Here is a 15,907-nt window from a genome sequence, read left to right on the forward strand (position 1 = left end):
CAACTCTTATTTTGATATTGTTCATAATATCCAGGGGTGGAGAAGATGCCGTTACCCCCAATATCATGGGGAGTGCACAACACCCTTATGATGTTGCTCATAATATCCAGGGAGAGAGGACGATATTTTTCCCAATATCATGGTGAGTGTACACCCCCCAGTTGTGATATCGTTCGTAATATCCAGGAGGGGAGAGTACAACACCCTTATGATGTTCCTCATAATATCCAGGGGAGAGGACGATATTACTCCTAATATCGCCCAGGCTGTGGATGCCCCCATGTTCATCATAGCCATGGGGGAAGGGGAGATTATATTACTTCCAAAATCGTAAACACGTTGTGTGTACATCCCCCTGTGATATTGTTTGTAATATTCTGTGGGGGGGTGAGGAAGATATTATTTTCAATATCGTGAACGCTTTGTATGTACACCCTCCTGTGTGATATTGTTCCTAATATCCGGGGTAGAGAGGTGATGTATTACTTTCAATATCGTAAACAACTTGTGTGTACACCGCCCTGTGATATTGTCCGTAATATCCACGGCGGGAGAGGATGATATTACTCCCAATATCGCAGTGGCTTTCCACAACCCTGTAATAGTGTTCGTAACATCCAGGGCTTAAGAGGATGATATTGCTCCCAGTATCGCGGGAGGCGTACACGCCTCTGTGATATTGTTGATAACATCTAGGGGGAAACAGGAGGAAATTACTCCCAACATCGCAGGGCGTGCACAGTCCCCTGTGACATTGTTCACAATATCCAGCGGGAAATAGGATGACATTACTCCCAATGTCGCGCGGGATGTTCTCCTCACTGTAATAGTTTTCTTAATATTTAGAGGGGAGAGGATAAGATTAATCATAATACCGCGGGGGGTGTACACCCTTCTGTGGTATTGTTCCTAGTATCCAGGATGGTTGGAGATGATACTAGCTTCAATATCGTAAACACCTTTTCTGTACACTTCCCTGTGTTAATGTTCGTAATATCCAGGGGAGGAAAGGAGGATATTACTCCCAAAATCGCGGGGAGTGTACACGCCCCTGTGACATTTTTCATAATATCCAGGGGGGAGAGGATGATATTACTCCCCATACCACGGGGATGTACACACCGTCCCCCCCACCCCGTGATATTTTCCTAATATACAGGGGAAGAGGGGATGAGATTACTCCCAATATCTCGGGAGGTGTACACCTCCCTGTGATATTGTTCCTTATATCCATGGGGGGATTGGAGATGATATTACTTTCAATATCGTAAACATCCTGTTTGAACATCCCCCTCTGATACGGTTTGCAATATCCAGGGGAGTAGAGGATGATATTACTCCCAGCATCGTGGGATATTTACACTCCCCTGTGATACTGTTAGTAATATTCAGGGAAAGAGAGGATGATATTACTCCCAACATCGCGGGGGATTTACACCTCCTTGTGATATTGTTAGTAATATCCAGGGGTGAGAGAATGATATTACTCCCAACATCGTGGGGGACTTACACTCCCCTGTGATATTGTACGTAATATCCAGGGGTGAGAGGATGATATTACTCTCAGTACTGCGGCAGGGGATACACCCCCTGTGATATTGTTTGTAATATTCAGAAGGGGAGAAAATGATATTACCCCTAATATCACGGAGGAGGGTGTTGTACACACCCCTGTGATATTGTTTGTAATATCCTGGGAGGGAGAGGATGGTATTACTTCCAATATCGCTGGGGCTTTACACACCCCTGTGATTTTGTTCATAATATCCAGGGGTGAGAGGATGATATTATGTCCAATATCATGGGGAGTATACACTCCTGTGTGATATTGTTTGTAATATCTGGGGGGGGGTGGGAAAAGGATGATATTACTCACAATATCATTCCATGTGTACACCACCATGTGATATTTTTTGTAATATCCAGAGTTGTAGAGGATGACATTACTCTCAATATTGCAGGTGCTGTAAATCCCCCTGTGATATTGTTCATAATATCCAGGAGGGAGAGGATGATATTACTTCCAATATCGCTGTTGGTGTACACCCCCCTCTGATATTGTTTGTAAACTCCAGGAGGAGAGAGGTTGATATTACTCCCAATATCGCAAGGGGTGTACAGCCTTCTGTGATACTGTTCGTAATATCCAGGGGTGACTGGAGATGATATTACTTTCAATATCATAAACTTTTTGTGTATACACGCCCCTGTCCTATTGTTTGTAATATCCATGAGGGGAGAGTATATTACTCCCAATACTGTGTGTGTGTGGGGTGTACAACGTCTTGTGATCCTTTCTGTAATATCTGGGAGGGAGAGGATGATCTTACTCCCAGTATTGCAGGCAGTGTACTCCCTGCCATGATATTGTTCATAATACACAGGGCTGTCAGGATAATACTCCCAATATCTCGGTGTTGTACCCTGCCCTGGCATGATGTTGCTTGTAATACCCAGGCAGGGAGAGGATGATATAACTCCCAATATCACGTGCAATGTACCCCCTCTGTGATATTGTTTGTAATACTCTGTGGTGGAAAGGATGATAATATTCTCCTTATCATGGGTGATTTACTCCTCTTTTGTGATATTGTTCATAGTACCCTGTGGTAGAGAGGATGATATTACTCCCAATATGACATGTGACATTGTTCATAATACTCACGGCAAGTCTTTCCTATGTTTATCTCATGATAGGGAATAAGTCTCTTGAGGACTGATGGTTTTATGAAGAGGAGTTCTGCACAAGCTCTCTCTTTTGCCTTCTGCCATCCACGTAAGTTGTATCTTGCTACTTTTTGCCTTCTGCCATGGCTGTGAGGCCTCCCTAGCCATGTGGAAGTGTAGCTTAATTAAACATCTTTTTTCTTTTTTGGTAAATTGCCCAGTCTTGGATATGTCTTTATTAGCAGCATGAAAATGGACTAATACAGTCAATTGGTACCAGGAGATTGGGGTGTTATTGAAAAGATACCCCAAAATATGGAAATGACATTGGAGGTGAGTAACAGGCAGAGGTGGTAACAGTTTGGAGGACTCACAAGAAGACAGGAAAATGTGGGAAAGTTTGAAACTCCCTAAAGACTTGTTGAATGGCTTTGACCAAAATTCTGATAATGATATGGACAATGAAATCCAGGCTGAGGTTGGCTCAGATGAAGATATTGTTGGAAGCTGGAGCAAAGGTTATTCTTGTTATGTTTTAGCAAAGAGATTGGTGGCATTTTGCCCCTACCCTAGAGATCTGTGGAACTTTGAATTTGAGAAAGATGATTTAGGGTATCTGGTGAGAGAAAGTTCTAAGCAGCAAAGCATTCAAGAAATGACTCAGGTGCTTTTAAAGGCGTTCAGTTACATAAGGGAAGCAGAGCATAAATGTCCAGACAATTTGCATCCTGACAATGTGATAGAAAAGAAAATCCCCTTTTCTGAGGAGAAATTCAAGCCAGCAGCAGAAATTTAAATAAGTAATGAGGAGCCTAGTGTTGTGAATCCCCAAGACAATGGGGAAAAAACGTCTCCAGGGCATGTCAGAGGTCTTCATGACTGCCCCTCCCATCACAGGCCCAGAGGTCTAGGAGGAGAAACAGATTTTGTGGGCCAGGCCCAGTGCCCTCATGCTGTGTGCAGCCTAAGGACTTGTTGGCCTGCATCCCAGCTCTTCCAGCCATGGCTGAAAGGGGCCAATGTAGAGCTCAGGCTGTGGCTTCAGAGGCCCCAAGCCTTGGCAGCTTCCACATGGTATTGAGCCTGCAAGCACACAGAAGTCAAGAATTGGGGTTGGGAAACCTTCACCTAGATTTCAGAGGTTGTGTGGAAACACCTGGATGCCCAGGCAAGAAGTTTGCTGCAGGGGAGGGGTGCTCACGGAGACCATCTGCTAGGCCAGTGCAGATGGGAAATGTGAGGTTTGGGCCCCCACACCGAGCCCCTACTGGGGCACTGCTTAGTGGAGCTATGAGAAGAGGGGCACTGTCCTCCAGATCCCAGAATGGTAGATCCACTGGCAGCACACACTGTTCACCTGGAAAAGGCGCAGAGACTCAATGCCAGCCCTAGCAAGCAGTCAGGAGAGGGGCTATACTCTGCAAAGCCACAGGGACAGAGTTAGTTAAGACCATGGAAACCCAACTCTTGCATCAGCGTGACCTGAATATGAGACACGGAGTCAAAGGAGATCATTTTGGAACTTTAGATTTAACTGCCCTCCTGGATTTCAGATTTGCCTGGGGTCTGTAGCCCCTTTGTTTTGGCCAATTTATCCCATTTGGAATGGCTGTATTTACCCAATGCCTGTACCCGTAGTTGGGCCTAGGATGTAACTTGATTTTGGTTTTACAGGCTCATAGGTGGAAGGGACTTTCATTTTCTCAGATATGACTTTGGACTGTGGACTTTTGAGTTAATGCTGAGATGAGTTGAGACTGTGGGGGACATCTGGAAAGACATGATTGGTTTTGAAATGTGAGGACATGATATTTGTGAGGGGGCCAGGGGTGGAAAGATATGGTTTGGCTGTGTCCCCACCCAAATCTCATCTTGAATTCTCACAGGTTGTGGGAGGTACCTGGTGGTTGGTAATGGAATCATGGGGGCAGGTCTTCTCCATGCTGTTCTCATGATAGTGAATAAGTCTCATGAGATCAGATGGTCTTATAAAGAGGAGTTACCCTGCACAAGTTCTCTGTCTTTGCCTGCTGCCATCCACGTAAGATGTGACTTGCTACTCCTTCTGCCATGGTTGTGAAGCCCTCCAGCCATATGGAACTGTAAGACCTTTAAACCTCTTTTTTTTGGGGGGGGTGAATTTCCCAGTCTCAGGTATGTCTTTATCAGCAGGGTGAAAATGGACTAATACAAGATGCAGACAGATTTAGAATTTTAATGGCTTCTTGATGGATTTACCCATTTATAATTATAGAATGTCCATTTTCATCTCTTGCATTTAAGTCACGACCTATTTTCTTTTGCTCAGTTTTGCATGATATGTACTTTTCATTCTTTCATTTTCAAAGCCATTCTATATTCTTCCTATAGTGTGTATTTAATAATTAACACACATCTTTGATTTTAATCCTGTCTGATAATTTTGTGATTTACTTGGAAAATTTGTTTATTTATGATGCAATTATTATAAAGTTAGGGTTAAACCTACCATCTTTTTCCCTCCGATTTTCTTGACTCATGCTTTCATTTGAATTAGTCAGTTTAGTTAGAGCTTTATTCTTATATTAACTTGTTAAATATGCAAGATTGTTATACACCACACATCCTCAACTTATTACTCCCTAACACACATATAGTGTATTATAATTTCTCTTTCAAATTATTTCTAGGAAAATCATGGAAGCAGAATCAACCCTTGGAATCTCATCTATGTCCTGCTGTGTTGACCTGGAATGTGTGATACGACCTAAGGTAACTTTGAGTCACTAATGACCTAGAACTCTGTATGGTGCAGTACTTCCTCTGGAGCTTGCGGTGGCATCAGGGCCCCACCTTCAACACCAGGCAGGAATCTCTGAACTCTGTGATTCTTCCTAGGAAATACATAAGAACTTCCATCTGGGTTCATATCTCAAACACAACCCACCAGTCTCACGTACTGCCCTCTGCTCAAAGTCTTTAGATAGTTATTTTTTCATTGGGTAAAAAGTTGGCTTATATATTGTCTTGTAACGATCCAAATTCTGTTTAAGATGCCATACATATGTTCCATTATTATCTCAGACTTGGTCCTTATTGTTGAAACCCAGCTTTGGAGTTCAGAAAACTACTTTTTTACTTCAATATGCTGTTGTTGAGACTGTGCAAAGACTTTTGGCACTAGGTCTTTATTTTTGCATACATTTGCTACAATATATCTAGTAATTTAAAAATGTAGACTGTGAAGAATTTTATTTGGGTACTCCCTGAAAAAAGTAGGATAAAGTATTGTGCCTGCTGCTGTCCTGGTCAGAGGTCTGCCTTACAAAAAGTCATGGGGGGAGGTGGAGAAGGGGAGAGAAACTGTTTTAATATCACTAAACCTTATCAATATGTATGTATTCTAGTAACTGCTAAACCAAATCAAAAGAATGTATCAGTTTTGTGTTGCCAGCAATCAGTCTCAATTAGGTGCCTGTTATGCAGAATGAATTTACTTGATGAATGAATGTAGGGAAGGAAGAGAGAATTAGAATGAGCTCTCATTGAGCTTTCTCTTCTCTCGTGTCTCATTGCTCAAAGGGCACGGGTACCTCCTCCATTTTACAGACTCTGTCATGCAAAGGCTGCTGCAGCTGATGGGAACTTAAAATGTGGTGCCTGAGGTGTAGCTGAGAAATTTATGGTCAAGAGCCCTCAGCTGCACCAAATCCTCTGAGTTCTCCAACATCTTCCACTTTAGGCATCTAAGAGAATCCTCAGTGCCTTCCCTCCACAGAAACAACACATCTGGCCAGCTGGGCCACAGCAAGCAGAGAGGTTTGTGTTCAGGACTGTACCATTGTGGGAGAATAATGTGTACTTTGCTGGCAGCAATGGACCTCAACATCCTCAGCATCCATCCTCCTGATTTTAAGCCTGAAATTTATCACTGACTCACTGCCACTGAACCTTTCTGGGACTCCAGGTTCCCTGTTGGAAACCCAATAAATCGGGAGCCATGGAGGCTGGCCTGGCTTCTGTAGGACCCAATTCAAATAGGTGTATCCATTACTGTGAAGGGGGCTGTGACTAGGTCTGCAGGAGATGGAGGCCGGCTCTTCAGGGGTGATGGGCAGGGAGAGTGGAGGCTGGGTCATCACAACAGCTCCATTGGATCCTGAAATAATGAGAGAGAAGTGCAAGGTTATGTACAAATATTGTGAGTTGTTTTAACAATTTTCTGTCCGTTCTTTACGTTTTGCTCAATTATTTTTTGTGGGTGATTTTGGTTAATACTCCCAAAACATACAGGTTTAAAAAGAACCAAGATTTGCAAAGTACAAAGGGGCCCCTAGGAATCACCTACCCCATCCCCCTCTTTCTGTGTCACAGCTTTCACTAAAGTACATGTCCTTGCTCCTTCTGAAATCTTCCTTATTCTCACAGATCTAGACATCACATGCCCCATCCTGGAGGACAAGACACATGTAACACGAGGACAGGAAATACATGAGAGGTGGCAGGGCCCACAGAACTCAAGCCCTGACCCCATTGTCCTCCCTCATCTCCCTTTTGCCCTTACCATGGACCCAGAGTATTAGCCCCGGGAGCTGAGCAGGGAGCCTTATTGTGGGAAGGTGAACTGAGGAGTCCTGATCAGTGAAGGCAAGGTTAGATCTGAGCTTTTATCTCAGACTCACAAGGGAAGGTCCTCTCTAGGGGACAGTATGCAAATCCCCTGGTGGGTGCAGTGAGGTGGAAACAGCCAAGGAGAAGTTGGGGGGCCTCTCTTGTGAGCAAACTGACATAAATATATTTTATATTTTTATGGAAATTAAGAGAGGTAAAATCTGTGTTGCCTGAGTGGCAGAAGGGACATATTTGGATTTTTCCTGCTCTTTTCTCTACCTTTGTTTTATTTTATTGAATTTAAGGTAAAACACACTGTACAAAGGGTTCAAATCTTTAGGGTACAAATGAGTGTCAAGATCCAGATCATTTCATGTCATGATCCATATCAAAACATGGAAGGTTTCCAATTCTCTCACTGCCTTCTTTATACAGGTTCACAGTCAGCAACTGAGCCTCAAAACACAATCAATGTAACTGATATTGTGACATTTATTATAATTGTTTTTTTTTTTCCAGGACTTATTCTTTATATCAGGTAAACATTATTTGTAGCTTCCGTCTTATTTCTTTCATTTTAAGGGCTTGCTTCCTTCTCTTCAATTTGAATTGCTGTCTGCTGTTATTCCCTGTTATTCTGAAGAATTTTCTCTTGAATTTTCGACAAGGCGTGTATACTATTAATGAATTAGTTTTTGTGTATGAAGGAACATTTCTACCTTGCTTTTATGTTTAAATGATTGTTTTGCTGGATATAGAATTTCTGGCTGAATTTTCTCCCCCAGCATTTAAATATATCATTTCACTGTCTTCCCACCTCCATTAGTAATTATGAAAATTTAGCCAATAGCTTTATTATTGCTTCCTAGTACAGAGTAAGTCGGTATTTTAGTGATGCATTCCAAATTCTCTGTGTCTTTGTCTTTCAACATTGGTACTATAATGTGTATAGTTATGAATTGCATTTTGCTTATCCTAAAAGGGTTTCACTGAGCTACTTTCAGGTATAGATTAATGTGTTTCATCACTGTGAAAAATGTTTTTCATTATTTCTCCATTTTTTTCTTTTTCAGTTTTTATTTTAGAATCAGAGCATACATGTAGAGATATGTTACAAAATTATTTTGCATGATGCTGAGTTTTGGGGTATAACTGAAATTATTAACCAGGTAGTGAACATTGTACCCATAGGTAGCTTTTCAGCCTCTGCCCTTTCTCCCTTTGTGTTCCCTCTAGTAGTCCCCAATGTCTATTGTGCCCATCAACTGTGGATTTGATAAAGAAACTGTGATATATATGCACCATGGGATACTATGCAGCCCCAAATAAGAACAAAATCATGCCCTTGAAGAAACTTGGATGCAGCTGTAGGCCATTTTCCTAAGTAAACAGATGCAGAAACAAAAAATAAAAAACCATATGTTCTCACTTACAAGTGGGAGTTAAACATGGAGTATTCACGGGCATAAAGATAAGAACACATGTTTAGCTTCTTCTCTCTTCTCCTTTGTGATTCCTAATACAAATGTGTTGGTATTCTACACATGGATTTATAATGTCTGAGGTTTTATTCATTCTTCTTTATAATTTTTCCTTCTTTATATGAGGTCTTTTCTATTGACTAATTTTTCAGTTCACTGATTCTCGTGTCATGTTAAATTGCTGTTGAGTTTATCTAATACATTTTTCTTTTTTTTTCTTTTTTTTATTATTATTATACTTTAAGTTCTAGGGTACATGTGCATAACGTGCAGGTTTGTTACATATGTATACTTGTGCCATGTTGCTGTGCTGCACCCATCAACTCATCAGCACCCATCAACTCGTCATTTACATCAGGTATAACTCCCAATGCAATCCCTCCCCCCTCCCCCCTCCGCATCCCCATGATAGGCCCCGGTGTGTGATGGTCCCCTTCCTGAGTCCAAGTGATCTCATTGTTCAGTTCCCACCTATGAGTGAGAACATGCGGTGTTTGGTTTTCTGTTCTTGTGATAGTTTGCTAAGAATGATGGTTTCCAGCAATTGAGTTGTTGTGCTATTCATTTCTAAATTTCCCAGTAGGTCTGTTTTCATAGTTTAGTCTCTGTTTGAGAGCCTCTATTTGTTGAATCGTTGTCTTTACAAATTCCTTTTTAAATCTTTTCTTATAGGTTAAAATAATTCTTTGAACATATATTTGATAAGGGTGGAGCACATAGACACCATAGAAAGGGAACATAAGGCAGGGAGCTCAAAATTAGATTAGGTGAACTTGGAGTCTCTGACTATATGATGCTCTTGTGTGTTTTAATTATTTCCCATGTTTTATGTTTTTCATATTACAAATAGCTTTTATTTTTAAGATAGTAACTATGTATAGAAATTCAACTTATTATTCCCTGGAAATTTCTAACAGAAAATTTGATGAAAATGTGTTTTTTTTTAGGTCCCCACAGCAGCCTCTGCCTGGGACCTGACTTTGTCTCTGAGCCAGTGGAATCTGTGATGAGGTTTTGAGTTGGGCAGTGAAATCATGTCAGGGCAGGCTGTGCTCTGGGTGCTGTGGAGGGCAGGAGGACACTCCTTCAGGGTCAGTGATGCTGAGAGTTCGAGGGGAGACTCAGCATGGAGCTGCCTGTGAGTTGCCCCAGTAATCCTGTCTGGACAGCGATCATCTCACAAGTGTACTCAGATGCCAGTGGATGGCCCAAACGTGGGCTCAGGTTGGAGAAGGACAAAGCTACAGGGATGAATATTATAAGACTCATTTGATACTGTGAAATGTCAGTATAACCTTAATGAATTATATGGGAAGATACAGGAGTCACAAGGTTGTGATTTTTTATTTGATATTAAAATATATCCCTTTTACTCATTTTTTTTTCCTCCAGGATGTACCTACCGATATACATTTAACAAAAGTCACTGTTTTTAATTGTCGTTTTAGTAACTGACAGCCTGTGTGCAGAGTTCCTAAGTAACTGGGAAGCCAGACCATCATTCCTATGGGTGAAGCCAGGAAGTAACTGTGGATGTGAACCAATGTGAGTTTCATGTACACGTCTCCAGATCCACAGGCCACTGATCTGGGGAGAACCCGCAGTCATTTCACTTTCCTATGTCCAGATGAGAGGACACCTTCATCTGTGTTCATCTGATGAACTCTAAGCACTGGACCATATTCTGAAGGTGTAGTTCACGCTTCTTTTCTGTGCTAGAGGGACTCTCTCACTGACACGTATTGTATCCTCTGCATAGGACAGTCTGTGATACATATAACTTGTTGTCTGGTAAATACTAATCAATCATGTCATTTATGAGTCTTCCATAGGTGTTACCTGACCTATGGCTATGGGGTCTTCCAAAAGAATGGGCCAGAGGTAGAGCTGTCAAACTGCAGCTGGATAAAAAGTGTAAATGTCAAGAAAGGGTAATGAAGTGGTGATAACAATAGTAATATTCCAAATTAGTCTGGGCTCTTGGCTGTGATTACTGGTTAGTGTGAAAGTGTCTAGGTTTGGTTTTTATTAGTTTTATTTCAATTGATAAAGTAGCCAAAGTGCGTAAATCTTGAATGTGCAACTGAATGAAATTTATGTGTAATTCATTGTCCCAGTGGAATGATAGAGTATTTCACATTCCCTTGTGCTTCCCTCATGGACAATTTGTCTGTTGTCACCCCTCCCACCCAGCAAAAGTAACTGTCTTTCTGACATCTACACAATCATTTAGGTTTTCCTGTCTTGAACTTTGTATAAATATCATTAAGTGTATTTTTATCTTTTTAGACTTATTGTTCCTTACAACTTTTGAGGCCATGATTTCTTCCAGAGGAGCCAAGATCCTGTCTCATGTCATTTCCTCTGCTTCTGAAGGATTTTTTCTCTAATGTCTTGCAAGACAAAGCTGCTATGAATGAATGTATTTTGTTTATCAAATAATTTTTTTGCTTTTTTCTTTAGATTTGAAGGGTATTTTCCCTGGATATAGACTTCCTGTTTGTCTTCTTTATTTTCCTTTCAGCATTTAAATATGACATTTCACTCCTTCTACCCTCTATTGGTCCTGATGAAAACTCAGCCAATGGCTATGTTGTTGTTTCTCTGTATAAAGTGTCTGCTTTCATTCTTGATGCAATGAAGATTTTCTTTGTCTGTCAACATTTTAATATAATGTGTTCAGTTATTAATTTCTACTGATTATTTAAAAGGTTTTTATCAAGTTTTTTCATTTGAGATTTTTATTACTTTTGAAAAGTTGTTGTCATTATTTCTCCAAATATTTTTTCTGCCACTTTCTCTTTCTCTCCTCCTTTGTGACTCTCATTATACATTTGTTGGTATCCTTCACTCTAAGCTATAAATCTCTGAAGTCTTCTTTTTTTTTCTTAAATATTTTATTTAGACTCAATAATTTCTTTTCCTCTATTTTCAAGTTAACTGATTGTTCTGCCATCTCAAATTGCTATTAGACCTAGCTAATAAATATTTAAATTGGGTTATTGCAATTTTCATTTCTAGAGTTCCTATTTGGTCATTTTTTATATTTTCCACGTCTTTTCTTGAGGCCCTCCTTTCCAAATCTTCTTTTTTAAATAAAATGTTTTCTTTTTTATACCAATGATCATAGTTTTAAAAATAATTATTTGAACTCCTGCATATTAACTGCTTTGTAGTCTTTGCTAAATCCAATAATTAGGGCAAGTTAGAATTAGCTTTCATTGACTATTTTCTGTTGCTTTATTTTTGTTCCTTTGATATTGTTCATACTTCTCTGTTTTTTTCCAGGAGTTGTTAAACTGAAAATTGTATGTTGTTGATAGCATATTATAATACCTCTCTTAAGATTATGGGCTTTCTTATTTTAAACTTAATTTTTTTAGAAATAGGGTCTTACTCTTTCAGCCACACTGGAGCATGGTGGTGTGATCATAGCTTGCTGCAGCCTCAACCTCTTGGGGTCCAGCTGCTCTCCCGCTTCATTCTCCTGAGTAGCTGGGACTATAGGGGCATGCCACCACTGTCTCCTATTTTTTTTTTAATTGTAAGATAAGTGTGTCACTATTTTGCCCACCCAACCAGGTCTCATTCTCCTGGCATCAAGTAATCCTTCTGCATCAGCCCCCCAAAGTACTGGGATTGCAGGCTTGAGCCAGCATGTCAGGCCTGGAATTTGTTTTTTCTGATCATATTTTAATTTTCTTCTTAGTTACTTGTCTGTACTTACTGATAGTGTCTGACTTATGACAGTTGGAGTTGTAATTTTTGACTTTCAGATCATGTGAATGTGATATGCATTCAAGTAGAAACAGAACTAGTATTCATACAACTATTTTCTCTTTCAGTACAGTATTCGACAAATTACATGAGGTATTCAACACTTTATTGTAAGATAAGCTTTGTGTAAGATAACGTTGACCAACAAAAAGCTAATGTAAGTGTTCTGTGCACATTTAGGATGGGATAGGCTGAGCTGTAATATTCAGTGGATTAGATGTATTAAATGTATTTTCATGCATGATATTGAAAAATCTGTATCTCACATGGTGTTTGACCACAGATATCTCTGTTTCTTTTTATTCTTAATATCAATCTTTAGTTTGAATTTATAGGAACTGCACATGTGTCTGCACAGTGAAGTGGTCACCAATGATTTGAGACGTTTTGCTCAAATATCTGGAGTTATAAATCTATCTTCTGTCAACCCATCTGTGTGTGGTTTAAAAAGCAAACTACATGCAAAATGCAGCTAGTTCTTACCTCCCTCTGGTTTTACTTTGAACTGGAAACTCCTGGTTCTCATCACTCATATCTATAGCTTCTCGGTCACTAGGAATGTGTGCAGAGATTGTTTCAGCAGTATGGGTCTGTCTTATCCAGGAATCTGCTATTTACCGTCAGCAGTTGTACTACTTGCCCCAAACAGGGCATCATCTTGGACTAGCAAAGCTGTGGGCTTTTTCTGTTCATTTCCTGTGGAGTTCTACATGTTTAACTGGAAACACTGAAGAATTTTTTTCCACTCTTTGGCTTTACTCAAGTCCACCCCCTTTGGCAGCAAGCTGCCAGTTTCATTTGCTATCCTCACATTGGTAAAACTCCAGTTCTGTAATTCACATTGACTGAGCTGGGAATAGAAGGGTGCTATCACAGGCAAAAGGCTACAGATTTTTTCTGTCCTTACTCAAAGCACTAGTACTTTTGTTTTCTAAAAAGAATATGCATCCTTAATTATTTTATGCTTCACCAATTTTCAGAGTGCTAAAATAGTTTTGATATTTCAGCTTTAAAAGTGTGTTTGTTGTTTATTTTTGCACAGAAGATTTATTAAACTCTTTGTGATGCCATAAACAGAGATGCCTCCTAAAATGCGTTTAAATGAACATAATAGCCAGGCTGAAATGGTATGATGCAATGGACTAACATAAGTAATTTTGGACTTGAGAACTTGAACTCCAAAATGTCCAAATAGACCAGAGATGCTAAAACTGAGTGGCCACCCCACTAGCTGTCTGTAAAGGAAGCAGCTGGTGTAATCTAATAAACACTGATGGTCTTGTCAAGGTTTTTGTTTCATGTTGAATCACTGTGGGAGGCCAGTCATTGTACTTCTGACAGTAATAAACTCCAACATCTTCAGGATCCAGACTGCTGATGGTGAGAGTGAACTCTGTCCCAGACCCACTGCCACTGAACCTGTCTGGGATGCCAGTGGCCCTGCTGGATGCATAATAGATGAGGAGCCTGGGAGCCTGCCCAGGTTTCTGCTGGTACCAGGCTAAGGTGCTGCCAACACTCTGACTGGCCCTGCAGGAGAGGGTGGCTCTTTCCCCTGGAGACAAAGACAGGGTGGCTGGAGACTGCGTCATCACTATTTCTCCGGTGGTATCTGAGATTGGAAAGAAAACAGAAATGCACTCATATAATCAAGATCAAACCCACTGTCTTTGAGTAGAGCCAAAATTGTTGATCTACATTGAATTTTAATATATTTCTATAGGTGTCAGGAGATTTCACTAATGTGCAAAATCACCCGATATTCCCCTCACCTGGGAGCCAGAGCAGCAGGAGGAAGAGAAGCTGTGCTGGGGCTTCCATGGTTCCCTCTGGGTCCTAACTGAGCAGTTCCTCCCCAGAGCTCTGACCCAGGCATTGATATGGGCTCTGGAAGGTAGGGCAGCTGGGAGGGACATGCAAAGCAGCTGGGTGGGAGCTGGGCTTCCAGCTGCAGGGACCACCTGCTTCTTCCTCTCTGCATTGAACATCCTGCGCCTCCCTGGTTGTCAGAGATCAGAAAAGTCTGTTGGTTCAGTCTGAGTGTAGAACTTCCCCCTTGTGCTCACAGAATTTCACTCCTGTGTCTTTCTTCTCCTCAATCACCTAAATCCACCCAGATGATGTTTGGCCACAAGGCTGTTAAGAACAATATAAGAGGCTCTTTTTTCATTTCTCTCTTCCTATCCTCAATATGCCCAGTCATCTCCCTAAGGGCATTATTGGATCTATTGAAATGAAGAGTCTGTTAAAACTTAATCTTCCAGATACACTTTTCATTTGCTTGTTAGTAATGATTTGTGAGGGTCTTGAAGCTTTCCATTAACCCAGACACATCCGTCTTTGAGTTAAAAGTCAAAAACTTCTGTTCACAGTCCCATGTCCTGGCAGGCCCTGACATAGATGCTCCATGGCTTGCTGATTGCTTGAAATTGATCAAGTAACTTAACTTCCCTCTGTCTCAGTTTCCATATCTGTGTGACTGTGACAATAGTGGTACCTACCTTACAGTGCTGTAGACAGTTTATAGAAATAAGATAAAACCTTTACAATAGTATTCAGGGACATTATGTATGTGACAATTAATTTTGTTTTTATTGATTAAATATTCAGCACTACAGTCATCATCATTATCATAAATATACTTACTTAGCACTGAAAAGAGTCTTCAGTCTAACTCAAGAATGTTTTATCCACAGCCAGATTTAATTCTAAGGCTTTTCCTTCACTAACTCTACACAACTGTTTAAATCCTAATCATTTGGTCTTAATCTGTGCTAAAGTACTCAGACCTTCAATCATTCTCACCCATCCCTGTCTAACTCATTACTTCTCCTCATCCATTACCAAAATGTTACCCTATAAAAGGTTACCATGTACTGTTGCTGCCCTTCTTTCTTATGTAATCTTTATTCTACGTTGTTATCTTTTGTCTTATTCTTGCCTCAGGACAATAAGGATAAGCTACCATCATTACTTGTGGACTTGCTCCAATATAATTTTGTCAGGTTTGTTATCTTGAAAATGAAGACTATGTCTTGCAAAAGAAACATATTCATTGGGTCATTGTGTTATCAAGTAAAATATTTTATCTACTTATGATCCAATAATTAATTTAGATTGATGTGAACAGATTTTTTTTAAATGACAAATAGGAGAAGATAATATAAGAGGAAAATACAATAACAACAGAAAACACAAGCTATTGTAACTCTTGCTTCATGGATTGCTACATATATATTAGATATATGCTGGGTATATGTGTGCAATGGTGATCCAAAAACTGAATGGTAACTGGCTTAAGGAATGCCTGTATTACACTGGGTCTTGTCTGCTTTTCCAATTATGAACAGAAAGCTACAGTGCTATTTGTAAGAGTATGAAACCTAGCTACC

The 15,907-nt window shown here is 40.3% G+C and overlaps 1 gene segment (V, D, J or C); it reads right to left on the reverse strand.

The window, feature by feature from the left end:
* Window positions 1-454: 454 nt before the first annotated feature.
* On the reverse strand, window positions 455-14,388 carry LOC126934366 (immunoglobulin kappa variable 3-11-like). The segment is given in 4 exon segments: window positions 455-692; window positions 12,999-13,067; window positions 13,848-14,127; window positions 14,288-14,388. Coding segments are annotated over 4 exon segments (636 nt in total).
* Between the last annotated feature and the right edge of the window lie 1,519 nt (window positions 14,389-15,907).

This window comes from Macaca thibetana, chromosome 13 (assembly GCF_024542745.1).
Source record: "Macaca thibetana thibetana isolate TM-01 chromosome 13, ASM2454274v1, whole genome shotgun sequence".
NCBI lineage: Eukaryota > Metazoa > Chordata > Mammalia > Primates > Cercopithecidae > Macaca > Macaca thibetana.